The sequence below is a fragment of the Hyperolius riggenbachi genome, chromosome 7, assembly GCF_040937935.1.
Source record: "Hyperolius riggenbachi isolate aHypRig1 chromosome 7, aHypRig1.pri, whole genome shotgun sequence".
Lineage (NCBI taxonomy): Eukaryota > Metazoa > Chordata > Amphibia > Anura > Hyperoliidae > Hyperolius > Hyperolius riggenbachi.
In genome coordinates, this window is record NC_090652.1 from 107189611 (window position 1) to 107215814 (window position 26204).

The 26204-nt window shown below is 43.2% G+C and overlaps 1 protein-coding gene across 1 annotated transcript in view; it reads left to right on the forward strand.

Annotated features, from left to right (window-relative positions):
* MAD1L1 (mitotic arrest deficient 1 like 1) overlaps positions 1-26204 on the forward strand; it is a 1144984-nt gene that overhangs the window by 866589 nt on the left and 252191 nt on the right. Inside the window, exon 17 of the mRNA XM_068244499.1 lies at positions 14898-15088. Within this exon, the coding sequence (XP_068100600.1) occupies positions 14898-15088 (191 nt within the window). The remainder of the gene's footprint in view (positions 1-14897; positions 15089-26204) is intronic.

Sequence of the window (26204 nt, forward strand, 5' to 3'; positions counted from 1 at the left end):
TCCAGCAGACACTCTCATATACATAGCTCCACAGTCACCCACTGATGCACATTGGCTTTAGCTGCCTGGGCGCCAGTGAGAGTATATTTACCTCTGCGCTTACGCACTATCGCATTTATTTAAAAAAAAAAAAAGTAATTTTATACCAGCAGCCGTATGAGATCTATTAAATGGAGTCCAGTGGGTGACAGGTGTGATGTATTACTTGCTCTTCCATTGTGGCTATTGCATTTTTACCATTCTCCAAGCTATTTAATCCCCACTTTTTGTTTTAATATTACGCAGCTTTAACATGTGTGGGGCAAAGTCCTAAGGAAGTTGGTAAACTTTATAAATGTATTGATTCGGTCAGTCCAGCTATCAAAGTTTGCAGAGCTGCGATATTGATCCAGTCAGCCTGGCAGAAAATAGAAAACGGTAAAAGTTTTTCTTTACTGTTAGAACAGGGCCCGATATACCATTAGGTTGTCAGGTCACATGAGCTTTTTAAGGTCATGTGATCCATTTACACCAGTGAGGAGGCAAGGAACAAAATATTGCTATTCGCTGCAGCAGTGCCAAACACCACAAAAATAAAATAATCTTATGTTTTGTGATGCTGTGTTGAGGAGTGAGCTATGTCAATGGAGTAAGTTACGCTCTTGTGGGCACAGACAGCAAAGTCTGTGCTTACCACATTACCCCCTGGTACTGGTAACATTATCCCGAGTACCCCATGACACACATACATTTGTTTACAATATACAGTAAAGTCCCCGTTATCTGGAAACAGGAAGTCTCAACTGACTGACATGCCTGAGGGGAAAACGAGGCCTATGATTTTGGGGTTTTGGAGGGCAAAAATACTTGCTGAGTGTTCAGCACCATCTTCTACCCTTCCTGTAGGTCGTAGCGGCTTTCTGGCATCCGTGCACAGCTCCCGGCGTGTCATGTGAACAGACACCAAATAGGTGACACTCCAGGAGCTGTGCACTGAGGACCCGCTTCCGGGGTCCCTGCTTGCGAACAGCTTGGTGGACAAAGATAGGGGGAGCCTACTGAGGATCCCCCTCCCGAGGTATCTATTTTTTTCTCCCAAGTAAACCCACAGGTTTACTTTTAATCTACCTTATATTACAGAATATAAAAGTTCTTATATTTAACTTTCGATATCAGGAAGAGAAAGAAGAGGAATACCGGGCACCTTCCGTTCTGATTCTTTCTTGCAGTGTGTACATCACAGGTTGCTTGGCAATGATGCGTCCATCATTCAAATCATACGGTGGTGGTGTGATGGAGGTGGGGGGGGGGGGTGCCGGGCACCAGATGGGGCTTGCGACGGCCGTTTCGCGTCTCACCGGACGCTTGGTCACGCTGCGCTCCGGTGAGACGCGAAACGGCCGTCGCAAGCCCCATCTGGTGCCCGGCACCCCCCCACCTCCATCACACCACCACCGTATGATTTGAATGATGGACGCATCATTGCCAAGCAACCTGTGATGTACACACTGCAATAAAGAATCAGAATGGAAGGTGCCCGGTATTCCTCCGCTTTCTCTTCCTGATGTCGGCATTTACAGTTTCTCTTCATCCAAGTCCGAGGCGCACACGTTCCAGCAGGTGGATCCAGGAAGCGCCGGTGAATTGGTGAGAATTTATTCTCACCAATTCAGCTCACACTGCTCCTATCAATTGTAGGGAGTGCCACTCGAACTCTATTTCTACTGCTTATCATCTTATATTTAACTTTGTCAAACCCAGGTACCTCGGTACCCATGAGAAGTACCCTCAGGGGTATGTGTACCATATGTTGAAAACCTAGAGGTTAGGGTCCTGTTTTCCATTTGCAATAGTGTCCCCTAAATAACTTAGCACCGCTAGTCTGCCTGGTTTCTTTCTCTTAAAGTGTAACTGTTGTGCATAAATCAAAAATCAATTCTTTATATTTATCTGGTAAACCAGTAATAAGGATGCTAACCAGGCAATCCAAAAGTTAAAATCACTATTACTTGTTGATAAATGATCATTCCTCAGTTTACCTGACTCTTATTTGGTACACACAAAATTTGGTACGCACAAAGGAAGCTGCAGGGAATGCTGGGTTGTTCTTTTTTGCTTCGCTACTTTCCCCTCAGATTTAACTAATGCAGCCTGATTGGCTGAAGCCTCTTTCCCTCCTGTTTTCCCCTCCCATACCTCTGTTCTGCTCTGATTGGCCAATATTTCTCATGTTGAGACAATGCACTTTCTATAGTAGAGGGCAGGCAATGCATACACAATCAGGCAGAGGAGGGTAAGGAAGGAAATGATACCAGGATTGGCTTCAAAATAGCCACAGTTAAAATGGGCAATGCTAATAAGGATTTTCGCTTTTTTTTACTTTACAAAAATCACTAAAATCAATACGTGAACAGTGCAATACATGTGTTATGTAAGTAGAGCAATTATTTATCTACTTATGTATGTAGGGGGGGTTCTGAGATGGTATGGCTGACAGCTCCTCTTTAAACATTTTCTCTAAAGTTCAGAAGCAGTTATTTTAGAAAAAATTACAGCAGAGAAAATCTAGATGGGGGCAGGTACTTTTTCACATGGCCGCATACAATGGAAGAAGTAAAAAGCCTTCATTTTACTCTTCATATCCAGCCTGTACTGCATGTTTACTTTTTAAATGTAGGGTTTGATTTTTACATATTTGCTAATTAAAGCAGAAAATAATACAAATCCTAATAAGGAATAAAGGAAAAAAAACACCTTTGCAATCAGATGGCCATTGTGTGATTCATCATCTGTGCTTTGTACACTGCTGCAGTCTGGTGTTGTCAGACGCTGCTGTGTGCAGAAAATCCCACTTCCTACACCTGTATATTTAAAGAGCTTAAATGAGAGCTTTTTCCTTTCCCCGCAAAGGCTAATAAATACCGCTAAAATGTCAATGATTTCCTGCCCATTGTATGGCAGGATTGATTCTGAAGACTCATGCTGGAGGTTAAGCGACATATGAATCCCGCAGTCTGTCTAATGAACAATTAATTTCCATGTCTGGAGCATTCTTAATTACGCTTGCATATATCAGATTGCGTTTTGAATTGACGGAGACTGTAGCTAATGAAAACAAAGACTGCCCAAACCGGGGTAGATTAGCTGAGAAGATCGCAGTTGGTGTGACCAGAAATTCATCACTAAACTTGTCTGTAACTCCGTAAGGCTTAGTTCACACTGCAAAACAATTTTGCAGTGCGGTTTTCGAAATTATATTTGAAAGAATTTGCATTTCTGCACATCCCTTCAGGCCAGTTTTACACTTATTTTTTGCTTTTGCGGTGGGGATGCAATGCTGCATCCCCCGCAACGCAAGAAATGACAAACATATGACCCTATGGCAGTGTGCGGCAACCGGGTCATCTGCATAGTGCCACCCCCCACTCAGTGACGGACTCCCTGCTGGGCAGGAAGTACGTCACTGGTATTCCCGTCGGTCCATGCATGTGTGCCGACGGGAATGGTACAGCACTGTGCTCCCGTTGAATAAATTCCCACATCACCCATTGGGCTTGATTCACTAAACTGTGATAACTGATATCACGGTCGCGCTAGCGGTTTGCGCACGTTATAACGCGCGTAATATTTTGCGTGCACTAACGTGAATTTTTGAGTGAAAACACGACCGTTTTTGCACGAAAATTTGCGTTAGCTTGCAAAATATTATGCGCGTTATAACGCAACCGTAATATCAGTTATCACAGTTTAGTGAATCAAGCCCCTTGACTCAAATGACTCCCGCCACTGTCATACGGTAACACGCTTCAGACTTTGCGTCGACTCGGGGGCTATTCAAAAGCTTTCGGCACAACGCTACGCGTGCAAGGCCCCATACACTTGCATTGCAGTTGCGTTACCCTGTGGTAAAACAGGGTTACACAACACACACTTGCAATGCAAGTGTAAAAGAGGTCTCAAGCTAAATTGCTCCAAAACAGGCTGCATGCTGCATGTCAGGAACCGTCCCCGCGGCAAGCCTGCAGATACGGTTCCCGACTGCGGGTTTGACCAGATCGAGAGGGGGAGCAGCCTTAGTCGAGCTACCACAAGGCTGTGACCCCTCAAACACTTCTCACTGCCACCACTAGCTGCCACTAGACACTTCCACTCTGCTGTCGAGTGATCTGCATGCAATCTGCGTTTTCGTATTCGGTCAGCTTTGCGCTTTAGGCCAAATACGGCAAACACACACACACACACACACACACACACACACACACACACACACACACACACACACACACACACACACACACACACACACACACACACACACACTACAATCCTACAGTAGCAAGGCGCAATCAGGCACTGACTTTGTAATGCAAGTTACACTGCAGTCTCTTCTAGGCTATGAACGTTAGCTTAGTACAGCAGAAGTCAAACTTATTAAATAGCGATTTAATATTCCAGGAAAAAGTGGAACAATGCAGAAAATATATACAAAAGTTTACAAAACAAAATAAAAAGTTACAACGATACACACAAGACAATTTGCTTAAAAATTAAACGAGAATAAACGGAAATTGAACCTTTACCAGCGCAAATGTCCAACCGTGGAGGGCCACGAACTTTCCGATTTGATCAGGATCATCTCTAGCGATGTGCTACCCTCAGGAGAAGATTATTTGTGAGAGTCTTCTGCTGGCTCTTATAGCCCGATTTGTTGCCCCGGGCAATGGATGTTCAGTCCCACAATCTAATGCAATTTCCCCAAAGTGTGACATCACCATCTGCCAAGCCCCCTGTCACATCTGGGCTAGCTGTGACATGCAAATGTCAAGGCTTTTCCTGCTCCCGGTTACAGGTGATAAACACATTGGTGACAACTTCTGTGACATGCAAATGTCAAAGCTTTCAACATTCCAGCAGGTTGTCATATGTAAATTCCAGAGTTTCCTGATAGCCTTTGAAGTCCCCAGACTCTGGTAGTCTTGATTTGTAAATTGGGACAATGGGCTGTCTACATGTACACAGAGTTCAAAAGCCATGCAGACCAGCCTATTCTTCCTCAAGTGGCTGCTAATTAGCAGTTCCCTGCTAACAGAGGAACTTAATGCAAACGTAGGTTCATTGACATATGGACAATCGCCTTAACAGCTTCCTTGAGACAGGTGACAATACCTTCAAAAGCCAGCTACCCGACTGGCCTCTTAACATACATACACATCTGAGGTAGTACCCAGTAGACAGAAAAATGAAAGAAATATGTTCCTGTATTATCCTTAAAATCATAACTAGCTGCTATCATGACACTGCACATTTACTATTTTAACCTAACTGAAACACTGCTGTGGGATTGCTTTTATTGGTTTACATTAGCAAGGGCTAGGGATGGTGCACACTGCCAGCAGCACCAATGATTTGAAACGCACTTACTAATGTAATGCTATGTGTGATTTTCAAAATAAATCACATCACTCAAGTGAGAACACACACATAGCAGTGTCCTCCCCAGGCTCTTTTAGCCAGGTGCTCCACCCGGCTAGATTTGGTGAGCACCCGGCTGTCATTGGCTCACCTCCTGCTCTGCTGTAAGCAGAGTTGCTCACAGAAGCACCAGCCCTGCATTCTCTCATCACACCCCACCCGGCTGCTTTTTCATGCCACCTGGCTGGAAAACATTTCTGGGGAGAACACTGCACAGCATTGCTTTTCAAATCACTGGCACCTAGAAAAGCGCTTGCAGTGTGAACCAGCCCTAAGGGCCCTTTTCCACTAGAGCGATTGTGATTGCTGAATCGCAAAATCGCAAATCGCTAGTGATTTTTAAATCGCTAGGGTTGTTACTTTATCATAGAAAGCATGAGAAGTATTTTCCACTACAGTGATTCGATTTGGAAATCGCTAATCGCAAATCGCAATCGCTTGCTGGAGCGATTTTTACAATGATAATGCAATGCAAATGAAAATCAAATCGCAATCGCATAACAGAATTAATGAAAAATCGCAATCGCAATCACTGGCGTTTGTGATTTGTGATTGCGATTGCTAGTGGAAAAGGGCCCTTAAGGTTTCAAAGAGAAGTTTTTGGCTTTTCGTGTTTGTATTCCCAGCACGGAGCAATGAAAGGATTTATTTAAGACATCACTCTCTAGGGTTGGTAATATAATTTTACTGCTTTGTTCTTTGTTTCTTTAAGCTTTGCAAATCAATTTATTGATATGGTGCTAAACTCTATTAATGGGAATATCCAGTGGGAGTGAGTTGCCTACTTATAATTGATAGTTAAAAAAAAAAAGCCAGAATCCTATTCATAAAGTTGCAGGGATACATGTAGCAAGTGCTACATCACATATTTTCCCTGAAAAGCTTTTCCACTTTTTAGGTGGCATATCAATTTATGTCTATGGAGTTGTCCAAGTTGTGAAGGACATTTAAGACTCAGACACACCTCTTAAAATTGACAACACATTTATTTATGTATCAAGGGCCGATGATACAGGCATAATTGAAGTAATGCTACAGAAGGTTGGCACACAGCTGATTTTATAGGGTTATGCTGGGAATACACGGTTCGTTTTTGCCTTCGTTTAAACCTTCGATTCGTTCGGTAAACGAATCGAGTGTTGAAAACGTATGTGAAAATAGTCATAATCTCATTATAGTTTCGATTAATAGACCCCAAAAACGAACGACTAGTGATCGAACATGTTTGATATTATCTCTCTTTATCCATCTAATCGAGCCATTGGTAGGCTTGATGGCTGTTCAGATCGATTATATATTCGTTTATGCTAGTCCGTCCCTGTAAAAAGGGATTTTCGTTTCGTTTCTTTGCAGCCTTCGATCATTGGAAAAACGAAACCATCAGAATCGAAAAAAAAAACGAAACCGTGGGTGGTGATATTAACCGTATGACCGATTATTTCGGGATCGAAAAGGACAAAAGGCACAATTGAAACGAAGGTTTAGACGAAGGCAAAAACGAACCGTGTATTCCCAGCATTACAAGTATGCATAAACATGCATTCCCTGGGGCTGGCCAGGATATTTGTCATTATTACAAAAACCAATCACAGATCAATAATTAGTGCAGACAACAGACAGTTAACTCCATATTCCTGGAACTCTCCTCCCATGTGTAAATGAAAATCTTCACCCCCCAGGTGATTTATTGAGGAACTAAACGTGATCACTGAAAGAGGAATGGGGATAGATCTGGCCTAAAATAAGCATCGCAAAGAAATGAACAGCGCTACTTAAAAACAGATGAGTGCTTACCTGCAAAAAAAGTGCACACCCCACTCATGGGATTCAAATACACAATGAGCACACACATGACCTGTCTACCACTTGGAGGATGTTAGTTTCACTAACAATTTGCAATTTGCTAGGTACTTGTCCCTCCCACTGTCGAAGAAGTCTTTCCTCCATGGGAGGGGACCTAACACTAACTAAAACCTACCTATGCATATGCATAGCCTGGGCGCGCTACCAGTAAATTTAAGAATTGCGCAGAAAAAGTGGGATCAGCGCATCACCAGGCCGCCTCTGGATGGCCTCAGCTCAGAGATGCGCTGAGCCCCCCCCAGGAACTACAAAACGCACCTTGAACCCAAACAGAGGCTCTGCATATACACCAAAGAAAACTATCAAGTGGGAGCAACTGACCAGAATTAAATCAAACATAGCAAAGAAATGAACAGCGCTACTTAAAAACAGATGAGTGCTTACCTGCAAAAAAAGTGCACACCCCACTCATGGGATTCAAATACACAATGAGCACACACATGACCTGTCTACCACTTGGAGGATGTTAGTTTCACTAACAATTTGCAATTTGCTAGGTACTTGTCCCTCCCACTGTCGAAGAAGTCTTTCCTCCATGGGAGGGGACCTAACACTAACTAAAACCTACCTATGCATATGCATAGCCTGGGCGCGCTACCAGTAAATTTAAGAATTGCGCAGAAAAAGTGGGATCAGCGCATCACCAGGCCGCCTCTGGATGGCCTCAGCTCAGAGATGCGCTGAGCCCCCCCCAGGAACTACAAAACGCACCTTGAACCCAAGGTGTTAGGTCCCCTCCCATGGAGGAAAGACTTCTTCGACAGTGGGAGGGACAAGTACCTAGCAAATTGCAAATTGTTAGTGAAACTAACATCCTCCAAGTGGTAGACAGGTCATGTGTGTGCTCATTGTGTATTTGAATCCCATGAGTGGGGTGTGCACTTTTTTTGCAGGTAAGCACTCATCTGTTTTTAAGTAGCGCTGTTCATTTCTTTGCTATGTTTGATTTAATTCTGGTCAGCTGCTCCCACTTGATAGTTTTCTTTGGTGTATATGCAGAGCCTCTGTTTGGGTTCAAGGTGCGTTTTGTAGTTCCTGGGGGGGGCTCAGCGCATCTCTGAGCTGAGGCCATCCAGAGGCGGCCTGGTGATGCGCTGATCCCACTTTTTCTGCGCAATTCTAAAATAAGCATCGTTAAGGGCTCTTTCACACTAGAGGCTGCAGTAGAAAAGGCTGAAAGTCAGCCTTTTGCTTAACGCCAATACATAGCGTTTTCATAGCGTTTTCAAAGCGTTTTGAAAGAGTTTTACAGCCCATATGAAAACGTCCTTTTTTTTTTCTTCTATAAAAATAAGTGAACAAGATAGCTGTAAAACGCTTTGAAAAGGCTTTGAAAACGCTGAAGTTGGCGTTTTCCATTGACTATCATTGAAACGCCAACAGCCAACTTCGGCTGTTAACAGCCCTGAAAAAGCTCCTGGGAGCGTTGAAACGCAACGCTCCAAAACGCCGAGTTAGATGTGAAAGGTAAAATGAAGGTCTATGGACTTTCTTTTACCTAGCAAAACGCCAACTTCGGCCGTGGCGTTAAAACGCCGAAAAATCCCTCTGGTGTGAAAGGGCCCTAACTGTGTACCACAACTATTATGGTCTCATGTTCGGTAAACTATCATGAAACTAGACTGTTTATCTAACTGGAAGCCCTGAGGTTAGACAGGGGCAATCCTACTTGACATTTCAGCCTGTATGCCGACATGCACATATTATCAGAGTAAATACAATGGTCAGTGTAGGCAACACGGAGACTTCATTCAACATGGCTGAATTTTCTCATTTCAGCAGACAAAATGTCCACCATAGATACAAGAGAAACTTCACATCTTTGTCAGAGTCGTGGCCAAGCTTGACTCTTAGGCAGTCCCAGACGTTCTCTTTTTTTTTTGTGTGTGTGTGTGTGTGTGTGTCATATTCTGTCAGTGATTTAAAGTACTTAGTGGTGCACAAAGTTTTGTACATTGCATATTGTTACTTTTTTTTTCAATAAATATGCGTAAGTGGCCACCTGGCTCTCTTTTTGAAATGAAAATGCAGTTTTATTGGAGTGCTATTCAAACTCTCCCCCCCCCCCCAAATCATCACCCACATCAAGAGGTAGGCCTAGTGCACACCAGAGCGTTTCGGCTGCGGTTTGCGATCCGCTTGCGGGTGCGGATCCGCTTGGGTAATGTATTTCAATGGGCTGGTGCACACCAGAGCGGGAGGCGTTTTGCAGAAACGCATATTCCCGGGCTGCTGCAGATTTTGGATTGCGGATGCGTTTCTGCCTCAATGTTAAGTATAGGAAAAACGCAAACCGCTCTGAAAAACGGCACTTCAGAGCGGTTTGCCAGGCGGTTTTTGTTACAGTAGCTGTTCAGTAACAGCTTTACTGTAACAATACATGAAATCTACTACACCAAAAACGCTTCCCAAAACCGCAAAATGCTAGCTGAAACGCTACATAAAAATAAGAAAAAGCGTTTCAAAATCTGCTAGCATTTTGCGGATCTGCTAGCGTTTTTTGGTGTGCACCAGGCCGTAGTGAAGGAGGAGATGGGAGGAGCATGAGCCAGTCTCTTCCAGTGTCAGTGTGCATAAATCACCTGAACCCCATGCACCTCCTCCCTCTTCTCAGATGTTACCTGTTTGTGGTTAGCACTGAGACATTATCGCTGAGCAGTACCTTTTCTTCCCTTTCCTGCTGAGTTTGTTCTAAATAAGGCATCTCCACTTCCTCTGTACCTTTATAAAAGGGTTTAACCTTTTGAGTCCTTTTTTTCCAGACAGGACAAGGAAATTAGAGGTTTTTCCTGGCATTAGAAAGGTGTGAGAATGCTTACGTGCTTTACTACAAATGGAACAACCAGGTACTAGAGCTAGCACACTGGCAACAAAGAGTTAAGCTCTTTACATGGAGAACATATGAGAGGCCTGGTGATCTGCCCTAAGCTGTGGAAGAAGCTTTCAAAGATCTTAAAGGGACAGGATAAGAGCCACAATGCCTCATATTTAAATATACATATTGCAAAGCAATACACAGAACATTATGTTTTGCTAATAATGTTTTTTTTTTTTTACTATAAAATGCATCTGAAAAGTAGGAGGTTGAACTCTGGATTTCAGTCTAAAACTAAAACAGAAAGTCTAAAATGGTCTTTACCACTTGAAAGGAAAACTTCTTCTCTGCCAGAGCCACCGTGTTCTAGACGCTGTTCCATTCCTACTAAGAATAAATAAGTAATAAGATGGAAAAATCCTTCCTTCAATGCAGCTCCACATGAGGTAAAACAAGTCTGTAGTCCCTCCAGGGTGCAGCTGTTTTCCTATTATGGGTTTTGTCTCTCCATTAGAATCAAAGGACTGCGGTGGTTCAATAATACAAAATATCCTATTTCCATCTCCAAATAAACCAGATAATAGACATCTTGGGGGGATGTTCACTGTTTTGTTTAAGTGGAATCTTTGCCTCGTAGTTAATGAACAACTGAATAGATGCTTAATTGCTACAAAGACACTTTTGGTAAAGGCTCGTTGTAATTATCTCGTATCCACTTATAGAGCCCGAACAACTAAAGCCAAAACATGGGAAGTAAATGGCAGCTTTTCAGTAAGCTGGCAGGCTTGAAGCCTTAGAAGATGGGCTTAAAGGGGCTGCATCAATATTCTCTGTATATTTCAGTTTATTTTAAAGGTCTGTCCTTAAAGAACCCTTTATAGGTGTGTAGGTGCTATTAATTGAATTACCAAAAAGCGTTATGCGTATCTCTTAAAGTTAAAAGGAAACATAAATATAAAAAATACCAATAACTTGCTTAAAGTAAAACAGAGCTGAATGAAATTAAAACCTTGATACTTACCCACCGCTTCTTTCAGCAGCATAAGCCCGTCTGAGTCCCACGCCGTCCTTCCACGGTCTACCGTTCAGCCGCGGTAATAGGCTCACTCACGTCAGTCTGGGTCTACTGTGCATGCGCGGGAGGCCTGTGTGTTGGCGCCCTTACAGCTTGAACAGAATGATGATGCAATCTACCCATTGTCCAAACTCGGCAATGTTACATCTACTGTGTCTATGAGGCTGAAGACTTAAAGGACTACTGTAGCGGGGGAAAAAAGAGGGGTCAACTTACCTGGGGCTTCTAATGGTCCCCCACAGATGTCTTGTGCCCGCGCAGCCAATGCTCCGGTCCCCGCCTCCAGTTCACTTCCGGAATTTCCGACTTCAATGTCGGAAAACCACTGCGCCTGCGCGTCTGTGTCCTCATTAACATCTCCAGGAGTGCACTGCGCAGGCCCAGTATGGTCTACGCCTGCGCAGTACGCTCCTGGTGACGTCAGCGGGAGCGAGGAAATGGCCGTGCAGGCTCAGAAGTTTTACGACTACAAAGTCAGAAATTCCGGAAGTGAACCGGAGGAGGAGAGCGGAGCATCGGTGACTGGCTGTGCAGGCACAGGACATCTGCGGGGGACCGTTAGAAGCCCCAGGTAAGTTTAGCTCTTTTTTTTTTTTCTCCCTAACCCCCTACAGTAGTCATTTTAAAGTGGCCATATACTTGTGACCACCAGATTCGATCATCAGATAGATCCATCTCAGATCAAACCTGATCTTATAGGGATATATTACTGTCACACACTAGGCATAGATTTAAGCATGAAGTATATTATAAATCTATCTAACTGCAGCAATAGACAGTTTGATGCAGTGCAGTGCTATCGCCCATTGATCTACTGCCACTCCCTACCGTCGACCAATTCAGTCAATTTCGGCTGAAAATCAATCGGACGATCAATTACATTTCTATAAGATTCAATCACAGTGATTGAATTGGCTGGAAAAAATGATTGGAAAAATCACTATGGACACTTTTTACATGACAGTTTTGTAAAGTCAGCTTATAACTAAAAAAAATATATGTATGTATCTGCATGTACTTATTTTTTTTTATCCCATACTGACACAGAAACCACGGATATAGTAACATAATTCCTTAATCCTCAATAAGACAGTGGCTCCAGGACCCCAGTGTGGTCATACATGGGAGACGATTGTGCCATGTAAATATGTCACGTTGTATAAAGTTATACAGAATGATTCTTAGTCCTCTTTGAGCCTCACCAGGCACCATTCTTTTGTTATTATTTGGTCTTTGGTGACCAAAGGGTTCCTGCTGCAAAAGTGATTTGCAGATTGTCAGCAGCAGCAGATTTACCTTCCTTGGTCATGCCATGTAAATATGAAAATGTATTCTGAGGTGATGCCAGCACCTAGTAATGAAAATGGCTTCATGAACACAAATGCCATTAACTCAGTCAGGATTTTTGAATGCCTTTGCTCATATGCTTGAACCTGTTGTGAGCCTGTAGGTGGCCCCACAGAAGATTAAGGCTTTTTTTTTCATGTTGGTTCTTTCAAGGAAACTTTGTTAGGCATTGATATGTAAACTGAAGGAATATAAAGTTCAAAAGAAAAACAAATAGGATTCAGGAGTAAATTATTCTGTTTCTCCGTGGGGGCTGCTCTATCTCCTTGTGAACAAATCTGAGAGACATTCTGTTTCATTTGTTAGAGCAGTGCTGTGCCCATTCTCTGTGCCGTATTGTGTGCTGGACTCCTTAACTTGTTTCTGCCTGCTTCTTGCCTGGTGTTGTGTTGCTCTGCTACTGCTACTTATAGATCTGGACTGGCAATGTACAGATCCTAGTTTAAAATTTAGTTTGAGGCTATGATCACAGTCGTGCGGTGCAGTTTAACAGCCGCTCTGCAACGTGATTTCCCGCACTGCAATGCACCACCAATTCACAGTACAGTGAGTATGTTGCGGTTTAGGTTGTGGTATCATAATGCAGTGCGTCCCTTCTAAGCACACGTGTTAACAGTAAAAAGTGACGTATACTTTTCATTGACTGTATCCATCACAGTATCTGGTGCAATGCGAGGATAACATACAGCACCAATGTCCCAATCCATTGTGTTGCGTTCCTGCTGTCACAGTGAATTCAACGCAATGGCCATTTGGAAAAGTGGCATTAGACCTTATGTGCGAGTAACATTTCATTATGCTTAACATGTCAAACTATATATAGAGTAAACTCCTAATAGCATAATGCTGTCCTCAAACACAGTCTCTGACCGTATCAAAGTAGTAGGCACCTGCGCTAACTTGCACGAGCCCATCTAAATGAGTAACTGATAAATGATTGGGATGAGGCTCTGATATCACCTAAATATTCCACACCAGATATGAGAGAGCGGCTGATGCAGCTCTATATCCTACACCAGACATACGTGATCCCCTCCACACTTAATAAAATAACACATCAAAAGCCTGTTTCAAGTTTCTAGCTCCCCTTATTCTTTCACCTCATATGAGAGTGCCCTACAGTTGAGTTTTGGAGACAATGGTTATCAACTTACTGCATGATCAAATGGGGTGTCCAGTATCCAAGAACTCGATCCAGTGTCTACTGGGAGTGTTTTCGGCTGAGAGTATCCAGCCAACCACCAAAAAATGTATTTTGCTTTTACCTGTATTTAGTCACTTTTTGTATTTCTTTGACCACCAACAAAATGTATGTCCGAATCTCTATTCACTGCTAGACAGGAGATAGCGCTGACATGGTTAGCCTCTAATCTCCTACTAGGGCTAAATGGATCAAAAATTTGACTCGGCCATCCCATATAAAAAGCTTATTTATGTCCATGGAAATATTACCCCTAAATTCCACTTGATTTGGGATAAATGGCGTGAACGCTGAATCCCTACTAATTATACAAATGTATACCTGTAGTTGATATAAGTAAGATGGGAAATTCTGCATTCCACTCATGCGTAGGTTCCTCTTGTGCAGGCATGAAACATTATCCAGTAATACAAAATTCTAAAGGTTAGGCTACAAAACCAGGAGAGCTTGTACTGAGACATGTACTGTACAAACGGTTTTAAAACACCAATACTTAAAGGGAAGATCCGAGGACATGAAAAAAAAAAGTTGTACTTACCCGGGGCTTCCTCCAGTCCCTGGCAGTCGATATGTCCCTCACCGCAGCTCCACTCTCAGCCAGTGGCCCGGGGTCTCCTCCGTTGGAGATCCGGACCTCGCCGGGTCAGCATCTTCCGTGCCTGCGCACGTGGCTGTGGCGATTGCGCTCACATGGCTTGGAAGTACTGCGCATAATGCTCAAGACCACGTGAGCGCGTTCACGAGTGGCACGACCACACCCTCGTGCAGGCACAGAAGATACCCACCTGGTGAGGTCAGCATCTTTAGCGGTGGGGACCCTGAGCACCTGGCTGGGAGCAGAGCTGCGTGCCAGAGAAATATAAGCTGCAAGGGGTTGGAGGAAGCCCCGGGTAAGTAGAACTTTTTTTTTAATGTCCTTGGCTGTTTCCTTTAAATACCTGCACCAGATCATGTTATCTGGATTTCCAAGTAGCAAGTAACATAATCTCAGTCATTCATTGGGAGACTGGATGTGAGCAGCTCAAACGCAATCTATGTAGTCATAGTCATCAGTAAGTTAGTGAAGAGGGGTACTTTTTGCTTATTTGTGTGGTGTATTATAATGTGGTCTTATAATGCTTTTCCCTCTATCCCCCATCCTGCAGAGATGAAGAAACAAGTGGAAAGTGCTGAATTAAAGAACCAACGACTCAGAGAGGTTTTCCAAACCAAAATCCATGAATTCAGGACGGTGTGCTACATGCTGACTGGATACCGTATTGATATAACTACTGAGAACCAGTACCGCCTTACCTCCATGTATGCCGAGCATAAAGATGATAACCTGCTATTCAAGGTTTGTTTCAGCCATTTTTCTCATGTAGCTACTACTGTAGTTTGGCATTGCTACCCAGAATCTAAGCTAAGGATGTGTATATTTTTGTGGAACTTTTTTCTTGTTTGTAGCTTAACATTCAGTCTCTCCTATTCAGAGTAGAGTTTCAGGTATCTTTAATGTTGAAAAATCCCTTTGTTAAAAGGAGGCTTCGAGGAAAGGTAGCTACTGATCATTGAAATGCAATTTCACCTATTGGATAATGTACTTGCATTGATTTCCCAGTATATAGTACCTTCTAGTGTATGGAAGGTGAAGGAAAGGCACTGAAAGATACCTGTTTAGTGTTTGTGTTTTTTATCGGTAGTTGGAGTCCGTGGTCACTAAGGTGCTTATGACTTGACAGTGGTCACTTAGCCTCTTTTAACATGGCTCTGATCTATCGGTTTCCTGTGATAGCACTATGGTCACTTGAGACTCATCTCTGCTGAGGTTCTTCAGATTTTTGTGACACAAGCCACTTACACTTTGGGAGGGGGGGGAGGGGGGGTGGACATTGACAATTTCTGACCACTATGTTCTGTTTATTGCCTACATTTGCCGATATCATACAGATAATCACAGATGTTCATTTTCCCAGTAGATGTTAATTTAGATTTGTTGCAAATTACATATAGCTTGCAACTGTGCCAATCAAAAGCAGTTGCTTTGGCCTAGTTCCAAACTGCATGTCATTCACTAAAAAGTTTACATCGACTCGTAAAACTGCTTATCTCCATTCTTTTCTTTTGGACCATATTGCTTGTAAATTTTATGCACTCTGAATATTAACATTTGCTTGAAATTCACTAGGGAAGATCAAAGAGAGATGCAATTTTTTATGCAAGTAAATGCAGCATGAAAAAGGACCAATCAATTAAAATCTGGGTTTAAATTGGTCCATTTTCAAGCTGCATACAATTTGCATAAATTTGCATTAACACAGAAGAATTTGTATCCCGTTGATCATCCCTAAAATTCACTAGATTTTCCTATGATGGGACTGTTGTTTAACATGTTTACTCTTCCCTTTACAGTCTATCTCTTTTATATATGATCTCTCTATATCAACACCAAGTATAAACTTTCAGTTAGGGCTCACACTTGCAGGATGTGAACAGTGTGCTCGTCATTTTCCTGCATACCACATGCAAGTACACAAATATTTTCAGGGGGTTGGGAGGGTACCTTGCCCCGCTAGAGGGGGTGTACTTCAGAGACAACTGCTCATTTTGGATTCATCAGATGGTACCCATGCTCCCCAGGGCTTCAACTCAGTGAGACCTTGGCCCCATATGCAATGCACTTATGCAGTTTTCTCCTAGGTGATATTTTTAAACTTGTCAATAAAATGCCTTTTAAGCCACCAGAAAGCAAGAAAATACTCAAAATAATTTTAAAATTACTTTTTCACCTACTTTTTGATACTTTTTTTTAGTTAAAAAGTGCTGGACGACTTTTTTAAATCGAAGATGAAAAATTATCTCTTAGGAGAGAACTCACGTAGAATAGTGAATTGCATATGGTCCCTTGAGTCTTAAAGTGTACCAGAGATGGGGAAAACAAAAAAAGTTTTATACATACCTGGGGCTTCCTCCAGCCCCCTGCGTACGGATCGTTCCCACGCCGCCGTTTTCCGCTGCCTGCAGCTCCGATACTGGGTCCTGTAACTTCTTCCAGTCACGGCCAGTCTGCGCAAGAGGAAGTGCGCTCTCTACCTATCTCTCCGGCGGCCTTTTTTTGCGCAGGCCGGCCGTGACTGGAGGAAGTTACGTGACCCAGTACCGGAGCTGCAGGCAGCGAAGAACGGCGGCGTGGGAGCAATCCGTACGCATGGGGCTGGAGGAAGCCCCAGGTATGTATAAAACAATTTGTTTTCCCGTCTCTGGTTTCCTTTAAGAATGATTTCTAATTTACCATGAATCCCCCCCCCCCTCCTTTTTTTCCTTTTTCCATTCCCTTTTTCCCTATCTTTTTTCCTTTCATGTCCCCTTTCCCTCATCCCCACCTTTTTTTATTTTTTCATTTCAGATTTGCAATTTAGTAGTGACTAAGTCTATCTCTTTAAATCAGGTGGATGCATTTTATTTCTTTAGGGTGGCAGGAGCACTTCCTCTCACCTACAAAGACTCCACCTCTTCTCAGATTCTTGCCAACTATGACTAATGGTGGACTGTAAAGCCCAACGTGTTGTTCCTGTAGGTGATTTGTATATGTGTCTGTCTTTTTTCAATAGAGATACCGGCTTTTAGCTTTCATCTGAGCCTTCACCTCTTTTCCTTTGTACTGACTGGGTTCTAACATCAATTGGACAAAATGGGTAATGTGCATGGTGTGCGTAAAAATGCTGCCCTGCCATAGTGCTCTTTTTTTTTCCCCTCACCTTAATTGTGAAGGAGCTCCTTACTGTAATGTGTAATGCACAGCATGTCAGGGCCCAGCAATCGCTTACAGGGGTATAAGCTGTGTACGTTAGATTTTTTTTTAGGCCTTCATTCATGATCATCTCAAGTTAAAGTGAGCATAGGTGTCAGCCTCTCCTATGGCAAATGAGTGTGTAGGATTGCCCTTGCCAGACAGCTGTTGTCTTCCTTTTGGGGTCCTCACTGTGAGCTGTTTGTCTCTCTTACTTCTAAACTGTCATCCAGATCAATCACTACCAGTTGTTTTGGGTGACAGAAATTGAGTGTCTATACAAAACTTGAGAGATCTTTCTGCCTGTATTCATCCAGCACACACGGGCAAACACATTATGTATGTTTTTCCGACACATTTCCATTTACCACTTACAAATAGCGACACTGGTTGCAGAATCAGAACCCCTAGTCAGCGGCTGAAGGGCCTTAATGGAATAAATAAGAAGCCAAGAGTAAACAGTGTTGTTAATGTAAGTAGGACTACAGTGATTTGTACTTTATTCACGTTGGTTACATATGACTTACCCTAGCATAGAGCACAGCATGAAGACACTGCTCCAGGGGAGAGAATGGGAAATGAGAGCCGACTGCAGACAAGCACTTTGTCACTTACACACAGTGTGTGCTGTGACCTACTGGTGTGTAACACAGGAGATGCGTGATGTTCTACTCACCTTAAAAGCATGAATTCTTAAAAACATACAAGTGTAATGCTTTCCTCTCTGCAGGCTTCTGTAATCCACTGGGTGAGACTGACTTCAGAATGATGTTCCACCTGACTCCACCTCAATCTACCCTCCTCATAATATCATGTTTATCGCAAGCTGTGCTTGTTCCAGCAGCAGCCTCCACACTGCGCATGCTAGGAACAACATTCATTCAGGTTTGTGGTTGTAAAAGCTACATCTACCCCTGAAAGAGAGGAATTCTTCCAAATCAAAGTCCGTTTCCCTCCAGATCAAGTTCTGTTAGGGCTGGAACCCACTAGAGCGATTTTGTGAGCGTTTAGGGAGCGATTCAAACTGCTAGCGATTTCCCTAAATGCTCAGCTAATGTTAATGGATGGGCCAAATTCCACTGGAGCGATTGCGATTACCAAAATGCAAAAAGCAGGACATGCTGCATTTTTGGCGTTTAGCGTGAGCGATTAGCGTTTCTTCAATGTAAAGTATATAAACGCTGGCGTAATCGCTAATCAAAACCTGCACAGAGCGATTTTGCTAGCGTTTTGAAGTTACTACACACTGTAACAAAATTAATTGAAAGGACCAATCAGAATTAAAACGCTAATCGCTACACAACCGCTGGCAAATTGAATACACTTTGTATAATCGCTCCTGAAAACGCTCATGAAATCGCTAACAAAACGCTCACAAAAAATGCTAGCGATTTGTAGTGGGATCCAGGCCTAAATCCATTGCAGGGACTTTATCTGTTTGCAGCAGATCTAGAAGTGAGAGGGCTATGGGAGATCCCAGCATTAATTCCTTAAAGAGAATCTGAAGCCAGAGCGTTTTTTTTTTCCGTTTTATACTGTAGACCTCTTCGTTAATGTGATTAAAAGTGTTCTGCCCCATAACTGCGGCATGTCCCCAGAAATGATCTATTTACATGCCACGACCAATTTGGTCACAGAGAATGCTGCCAGGAAGAGGCAGAGCCATTTACCCGAGCTCTGCCTCTTCACTTGTCAATTGCCACCTATCCCTCGCGTCTCTCCGCCCCCTTTTACTAATTATTCCACCCCTCATGCACACTGGCTCATGTCAGGTAGTGACACATTCAGCTGCACGCGCAACCAGACTACACTGCTCCATGCCCAATATTGTACTTAGCGCAGAGTGGCACGCACAAGCATGCAGCATGTGCGTCCAGGCGCATGTCCATATGCGTAGTCGCGTCTCAACTTGAGCCGCAACCCAGAAGCTGTCACGGGTCACGGCCATTTTATCCAGGAAGTTCTGAATTTTTATAATCTAAAAAATATGGAGATGGAGAGGGGGCAGAGCGGCGGTAAAATGATTGAAATTTGCTGCAATTCAAGCGTTATCCATCTATATAATTTTTTGCAATATTTATTCTGACTTCAGATTCTCTTTAATAAAATTTTTTTATATGGCTGTTATGCCTCTGATGCCTTGTCAATCAGTGACCAGGAACCAGTATGCATCACATCAGCTGTTCTTGTTCAGCTGGCTGCATGCTTGTACCAGACGTGTAACTCAGATGAGACTTAAGCCAGTCAATCAGAACAGCAGCCAGTCAAATGGCTGCACTATGGCAGCCTCCATATTCTTTCACTTCTGGGTCCCATTAAAAGGTGTGTCACATTACATTAAAACAAAAAAAAGGATTGGTAATACTGTACAGAAGAATCCCATTACAGTTAACTTCAACTGACCTGGCCAAATAGGTTATTATATCTGAATTTGCCATTTATTGTATATCCATACTGCACTTGCATAATACTAGCATATAGCAGCACTTTTAATTGGAGAGCATACTAGTGACACTTTTATGTAGGAGACATGATTGCAGTTGTTATAGGGAAATAATGGTGACATTGGCTGTATTTGTTATTAGGGATCACAGTGGTGGTACAATATATATGGGGATCACCGGGCAGGGACATATTGTGGCAACACTTAAAGAAAACCTGTACTGAAAATAAAAGTCAAAATAGACATACACAAGTCATACTTACCTTCCATGTAGTCTACTCCTCATTGTCTTTCTCCTGTCCTGCGTCCTATTTGTTCACTATGATCAAGGGAATTTTCCATCCTCCATTTTGAAAATAGCCATTACCCATAACAGCTTTCTGGTCAGCACACAGTTAAACTGTAACATCGCCCACTTGAGCCATAGGGAAACATGGACATTGCCTGGTACATCCGTTTTCCTCTCAGCTATAACTGACAGCAACTGATATTTTACTGACAGCAACTGATATATTTCAGATCTGACAAAATATTGTCAGTACTGGATGGGATTATTGTCAGAAGAAAATGGTGAGCTTCTGAGAGGAACTGATGGCAAGGTAACTCTGTAATGTTCATTTGAAGTTACCTCATGTGTTTATTTTAAATATTTTTACTCAGTACAGGTTCTCTTTAAAGTACTTGAAAACAGCACTAGTTATAAGGGATACATTGCATGATGCACTTGTTAAAGTGAAGTTTAATCATGCCAGCTAGTAGGTACTATCAATAATTAATTTCGGGTTAAGTGGCCTTGGAACAGGTTAATTGTGGGTCTGATAAAACAAACTATATATAGAACTCTAAATCCACATTCAACTCTCTTGGTAAATCCTGGTGTCTTCAGAAATATTGCAGAACCACCTTCCCTTTTGAGATACAGATCACCAGATGAATGTAGTCCATGCCGTCTAACGAGGGATGTCTGACTTGACCAATAGTCTGCTGTTAAATACCTGTTGATGTCCATGTGTGTGCATGGCATGCATGCTCGTGTGTATGATCAATCAACACTGCTTAGCAGGCACAGTTAGTCGCTTGGAATCAAAATATTGGACAGAAGAGCCATTGTGCACATGGATATAACATTCCTATCCAATCAGTTGGCCAGGACCATTCTGACCATATGAACTAGACTGTAAAGAAACAAAATCACTAGGGGCTGAAAACCTTCTCAAATGATAGCCCAACTGATGGGCAGTGGCGTAGTTAAGGCACTCTGGGCCCCCAATGCAAGTTTTGCATGGGGCCCTCCAGGCATTCGACACATAGCAAGTCATACCTGGCAAGGACATCCACAGTATATGAGATGTAAGCAGAGGAGGGGAACCATTTAATGATTACCACTATTCAAAGCATCTATAGAAGTGGTCATTCTGAGCATAGCACCATTGCAGAGCTAATTCTGTGGTTGAAGGAGGGACCCTCTGGTCCAAGGGCCCTAGTGTGGCGGCTGTAGCCTCTGCATCTCCAATTGCTATGCTACAAGGCACTGGAAATTTCATGGCCAGACAGAAAAGAACTGATTTACCATGACAGCTGTAAAGAATCTGAAGCCAGACTGAACTAGTTGGATAGAGTAACCAATCTGATTCCAGCTGTGAGATGAAACCAGGATTCTTACTGGGAAGTTATTCTACATTTCCTTCAGTTTTATTTGCTTTCGCCCCCTTGTGTGTAGAGAATTGCATGCGTGAGAATGCATATTTCAGTCCAGTGACGTCAATCTAGTTTTACCATATTATTTCAGTTACAGAAGTATTCATGTATCTCATCAGTGAATACCTGCAGAGGTACTTCCTGTGTAAGCCCATTATTTCCTCTGCTAAAGAGCACAGTTGTATAACATAGAGTTCTCCATGAAGAATCTGGATCTCTATATTAAACACTGCTTGTCTCTCATTGACAGATCCCATAAGAGGCTCACATACCTTCATTAAGCATTCCATGCACTGAAAATACAATGCTGAAATGGCTGCAGAAGGCCTAGGCCTCCTAGGAGATTTCCTCTTAAGAGCCAAGATGTGCTTAGCCTGGATAAAACCATGCTAGAGTACTTATTGTGTGCAGTTTTTTTTTTTTTGGGGGGGGGGGGGGGGGGGGTCTGAGTCTGTGCAGTCAACATTATCAGATTTTATGGGCTCTGAGCAGATGTATATTATGTAGAGATGGAAAATGGATTGGTCATCTCAGAATCCATATCTCAGTGCAATGAATGAACTGCTTTACTGTATTACAGCCGTAGAAGCTAATGCAGCGCTGATTTACATCTGTGAGAGCCTATATAGATGTATGAGTATTAACCATTCTGCCTTCTGTGTAAGAAACAATCACAGGGCTCTCGAGTGTTTTGATAAATATTTAAACTCTGCTTGATTCAGTTGAGCACCTGATAGATGAGAGGGCTGCACTGCTATCAATTCTTGTTTGTTAGGTACAGAGCAGCAGAAGACACAGTTGGAAGATAATGTTACTGAGTCGTCTTCTTTCACAGAACCTGGCTTTCTCTGCTATTGGAGGCCTCTTCTCTCAGTAAGAATATCTCCCCCTTACTTGTGCAGCTTTGTGTAGTTTATATACTCTGCAGCCCCTTAGAAGATGCTGGCACTATATAAATGTATAACATTAACTTACACCTGACAGAATGCTATTTTGTCTGGGGAAACTGTGAAGGGACGTATGATCAGCCAGTCAAAGCATTGGTGTGAAAGTAGTATAAGCTTTATTTTTAAAGGGAACCAGGAACGAGAGGTACATGGAGGCTGCCATATTAATTTTATATTATTACAATACCAGGTGTCTGGCAGATTATTCTGGCTTCAGTAGTGTCTGAATCACACACTTGAAATAAACATGAAGATTTTTGTCAGAAACATCTGATCGGCAAGCTTGTTAACCTCCTTGCCGGTTATCCCGAGCTGAGCTCGGGGTAACCTGCGCAGAAGGATTGCTCAGGCCCCGCTGGGCCGATTTTCACAATTTTTTTTTTATTGCACGCAGCTAGAACTTTGTTAGCTGCGTGCATAACTCGATCACCGCCGATTCGCCGCTACCCGTCGCGCCGCCCCCCCCCAGACCTCTTGCGCAGCCTGGCCAATTAGTGCCAGGCAGCGCTGAGGGGTGGATCGGGACTCCTTCTGACGTCCCGATGTCGGTGATGTCATCCCGCCCTGTCGCCATGGCGACGGGGGAAGCCATGCATGAAATCCCGTTCTGAACGGGATTTCCTGCTTGCGCCAATCGCCGGAGGCGATCGGAGTAGGTAGGGGGTTTCCGCTGCTCAGTGGCTATCATATAGCTAGTGCTAGGCTAGCTACATGATTTAAAAAAAATAAAATTTAAAAAAAAGTGCTGCGCTGCCCCCTTGCCGCAATAATTGGAACGACAAGGGGGTTAAGCGGACGGGTAGCGGCTGCACTCGGAGACACGCTGTCTCCCTCCTCTATGACCTGCAGCGATTCTAAGAGGGATAATGCAAATGAAATATTGCAATCGCATAACAAAATTAATGAAAAATTGCAATCGCTGAGGGCCCTTTTAAGCTTTGAAATAAATAACAAATTCCAAGACACAAAAGGCTGAGGGAGCTCTGCCCTTGCGAGCTTACAATCTAAAGGAATTGGGGGAAACGAGGTGGGAACTATAAATAATGAATAAGCCTAAAAGGTATGTATGTACTATGATCTGGGACCCAAGTTTGGGTGTAAGCATCCCTTTTAACAATATGGTGTAATTGTCTTACCATACTGCTTTGGTGACATAAAAGGGCTCTAGTTGTTCAGCCACCTCTCTCTTTTCACTTGGATACCCGGTGAGTTCTCATGCCGGAATGTGGTGGAATCTGTCCGGTTCTGCTGTAGTGTCTGTAGTTTGCTGTGAATCCTCAGAACAGCATATGGTTGGGCAGTCATACGTTGCTTGATTTATCCTCTCTGGCAAATTTCTCTCTCAAGCTGACATTGCTTGAATCCTGCTCAGGCTACCCAATACCATCAGACACAGCTCAAGAGTTGAATTTTTTCTGTAGCATTTTTAAGCACACGGCCTATAAATGCTGCATTTAACATTGCACAGATGTTTTGTGCCTGCAATATAAATATTTTGTGGACCTCATGTGGTCAGCACTTCACCCCTGATAGCAAGCCTCCCCCCTTCACTCTCCTTCACCCTCATCTCTTCTCCGGCAGCTAGCAATGTCATGCAGAGCTGTAATGACACAACCAATAACACGTGTTTGGGACCCACTGTGCACTTCACTGTATCACTGCTTTTACCAGGGAAGAGGAAAGTCTTCTTTCCTGTACCAGGAAGAGGCACCAATACCAGGGAAGAGGAAACCTGCACCTGTGAGCTGTTACAGCTGTAGAATTTAGATTTGTAAAATATAATTTAACCACTTGAGGACCACAGTGGCAAATCCCCTAAAGACCAGGCCAATTTTAACTAAAATAGCCACTCAGCTTTAAGGCCAAGCTGCAGGGCCGCACGACACAGCACACGAGTGATTCACCACCCCCCCCACCCTTTTCCCCTGCCCCCCCGCCAACAGAGCTCTCTGGTGGGGTCTGATCACCCCCCAGGTGTTTGTTTTTTTTAAATAAAATGTACAATTTTTTTTTCTTATTCCCCTCCCACTCTACAGCCAACCAATCACGCGATCGGCTGTCATAGGCTTTAGCCTATGAGAGCCGATCGCTCTCTTGTCCTCCAGGGGGACAGCCGTGTCACACGGCTGTCCCCAGTACAGCGCTGCTGCTGATCCCAACGCTGTACTGTGTGTGAAGACTGCGGTCTAACAGTCTCCCGAGCGTGTTCGCCGCTCGGAGACTGAAGAGGCGGCGGAACTCTGCCCCCCGAGCAGGAGATGCGCATGCAGTCTCCTGCAAAACTTGACGCCAATTGGCGTTAGGCGGTCCTGGGGCTGCCGCCATGGCCACGCCTATTGGCGTTAGGCGGTCAGCAGGTAGTTAAGTGCATAATTTTTCACAACTACATTTTTTAGGAAATCCAGTTACAGTAAAGTCACAGTTATCCAGCATCGATGGGAATTTGCTGATGCTGGTTAATTGTGCTTTCTGGTTGCCTGAGACTCTATGTCAAAAATAGGCCTAGCTAATACAGTACTGTACCCCACTCTGTATATATACCTTGCACTCAGTATTAAATATTAAAATACAGTAATTGAAAGTCTGTTAACCTTGGGGGAAATGTGGAACGCCAGTGTTTAAGCATAGCAGAGCCCAAAAGCAGCCTAAGAAGTTGGCCTTCACTACTATGAGTACTACCAGTGATTTGTGCTAGTTGGTTGAGACTTCTGGCTAGTTAAGTTACGGATAACCCGTAATTTTCATTGGAGCATATATATGGTTGAAACTTATCTATGGTTGGAAATTATTTTTTGCTTTGAGGCTGGAGGAAGGGTTCTTTACAGTAAGAGTGAATAAAATGTGGAATGTAATGTCACAGGAAGTACTTATGGCAAATTCTATATCTGAGTTAGGGGTGGTTTAGATGCTTTCCTTGCGTTGAAAGACATCCATGGCTATAACTACTAGGTAATGCCCAGTGGTGTTGATCCAGGGATTTTCTCTTTTGGGGCTAATTGGACCATGCCTTGTAAGGGTTTTTCACTTTCCTCTGGATCAACAGGAATATGTGACTGTGCAGGCTAGTGTACTTTTCTGGTTGAACGCAATGGATGTATGTCATTTTTTTTTCAACCCAAATAACTATATATAGCTATTATGCATTGCAAATATTATGTAAAATTGTATTTTGTCCAGGAAACTGTTATTACATCTTGTCTGTGCTGTAAAGAAAGCCCACATCTCACAAATTCACTTAATTGCCCAACAGCTAACTGGATCCTGTTATTTGCCGTTTTGTTCTCACCTTCCAAATAACTTTCGATCTATGGAAGCCAGGCTCGATTCACCGGGCTGCAGTCAAAATTCAAAATAACTTTCTGCAGCTTTTATGAGTTTGCTTTTGATCCTCGCACGGTGGGGAGGGAATGAATCTGGAGCCATAAAGCAGCAAATTCTGCCCTTTACAATGCGAAAGAGAATATGTCTAATAAAGTCACTGATAAAGCATTCGGCATGCCACATGCAGAGACTAGCTCATATCCACTCAATAACATCACCTTTTCCATCGAAATTGACAAACGGAATAAAGTAAAACCAGAATAGAACGAAGATA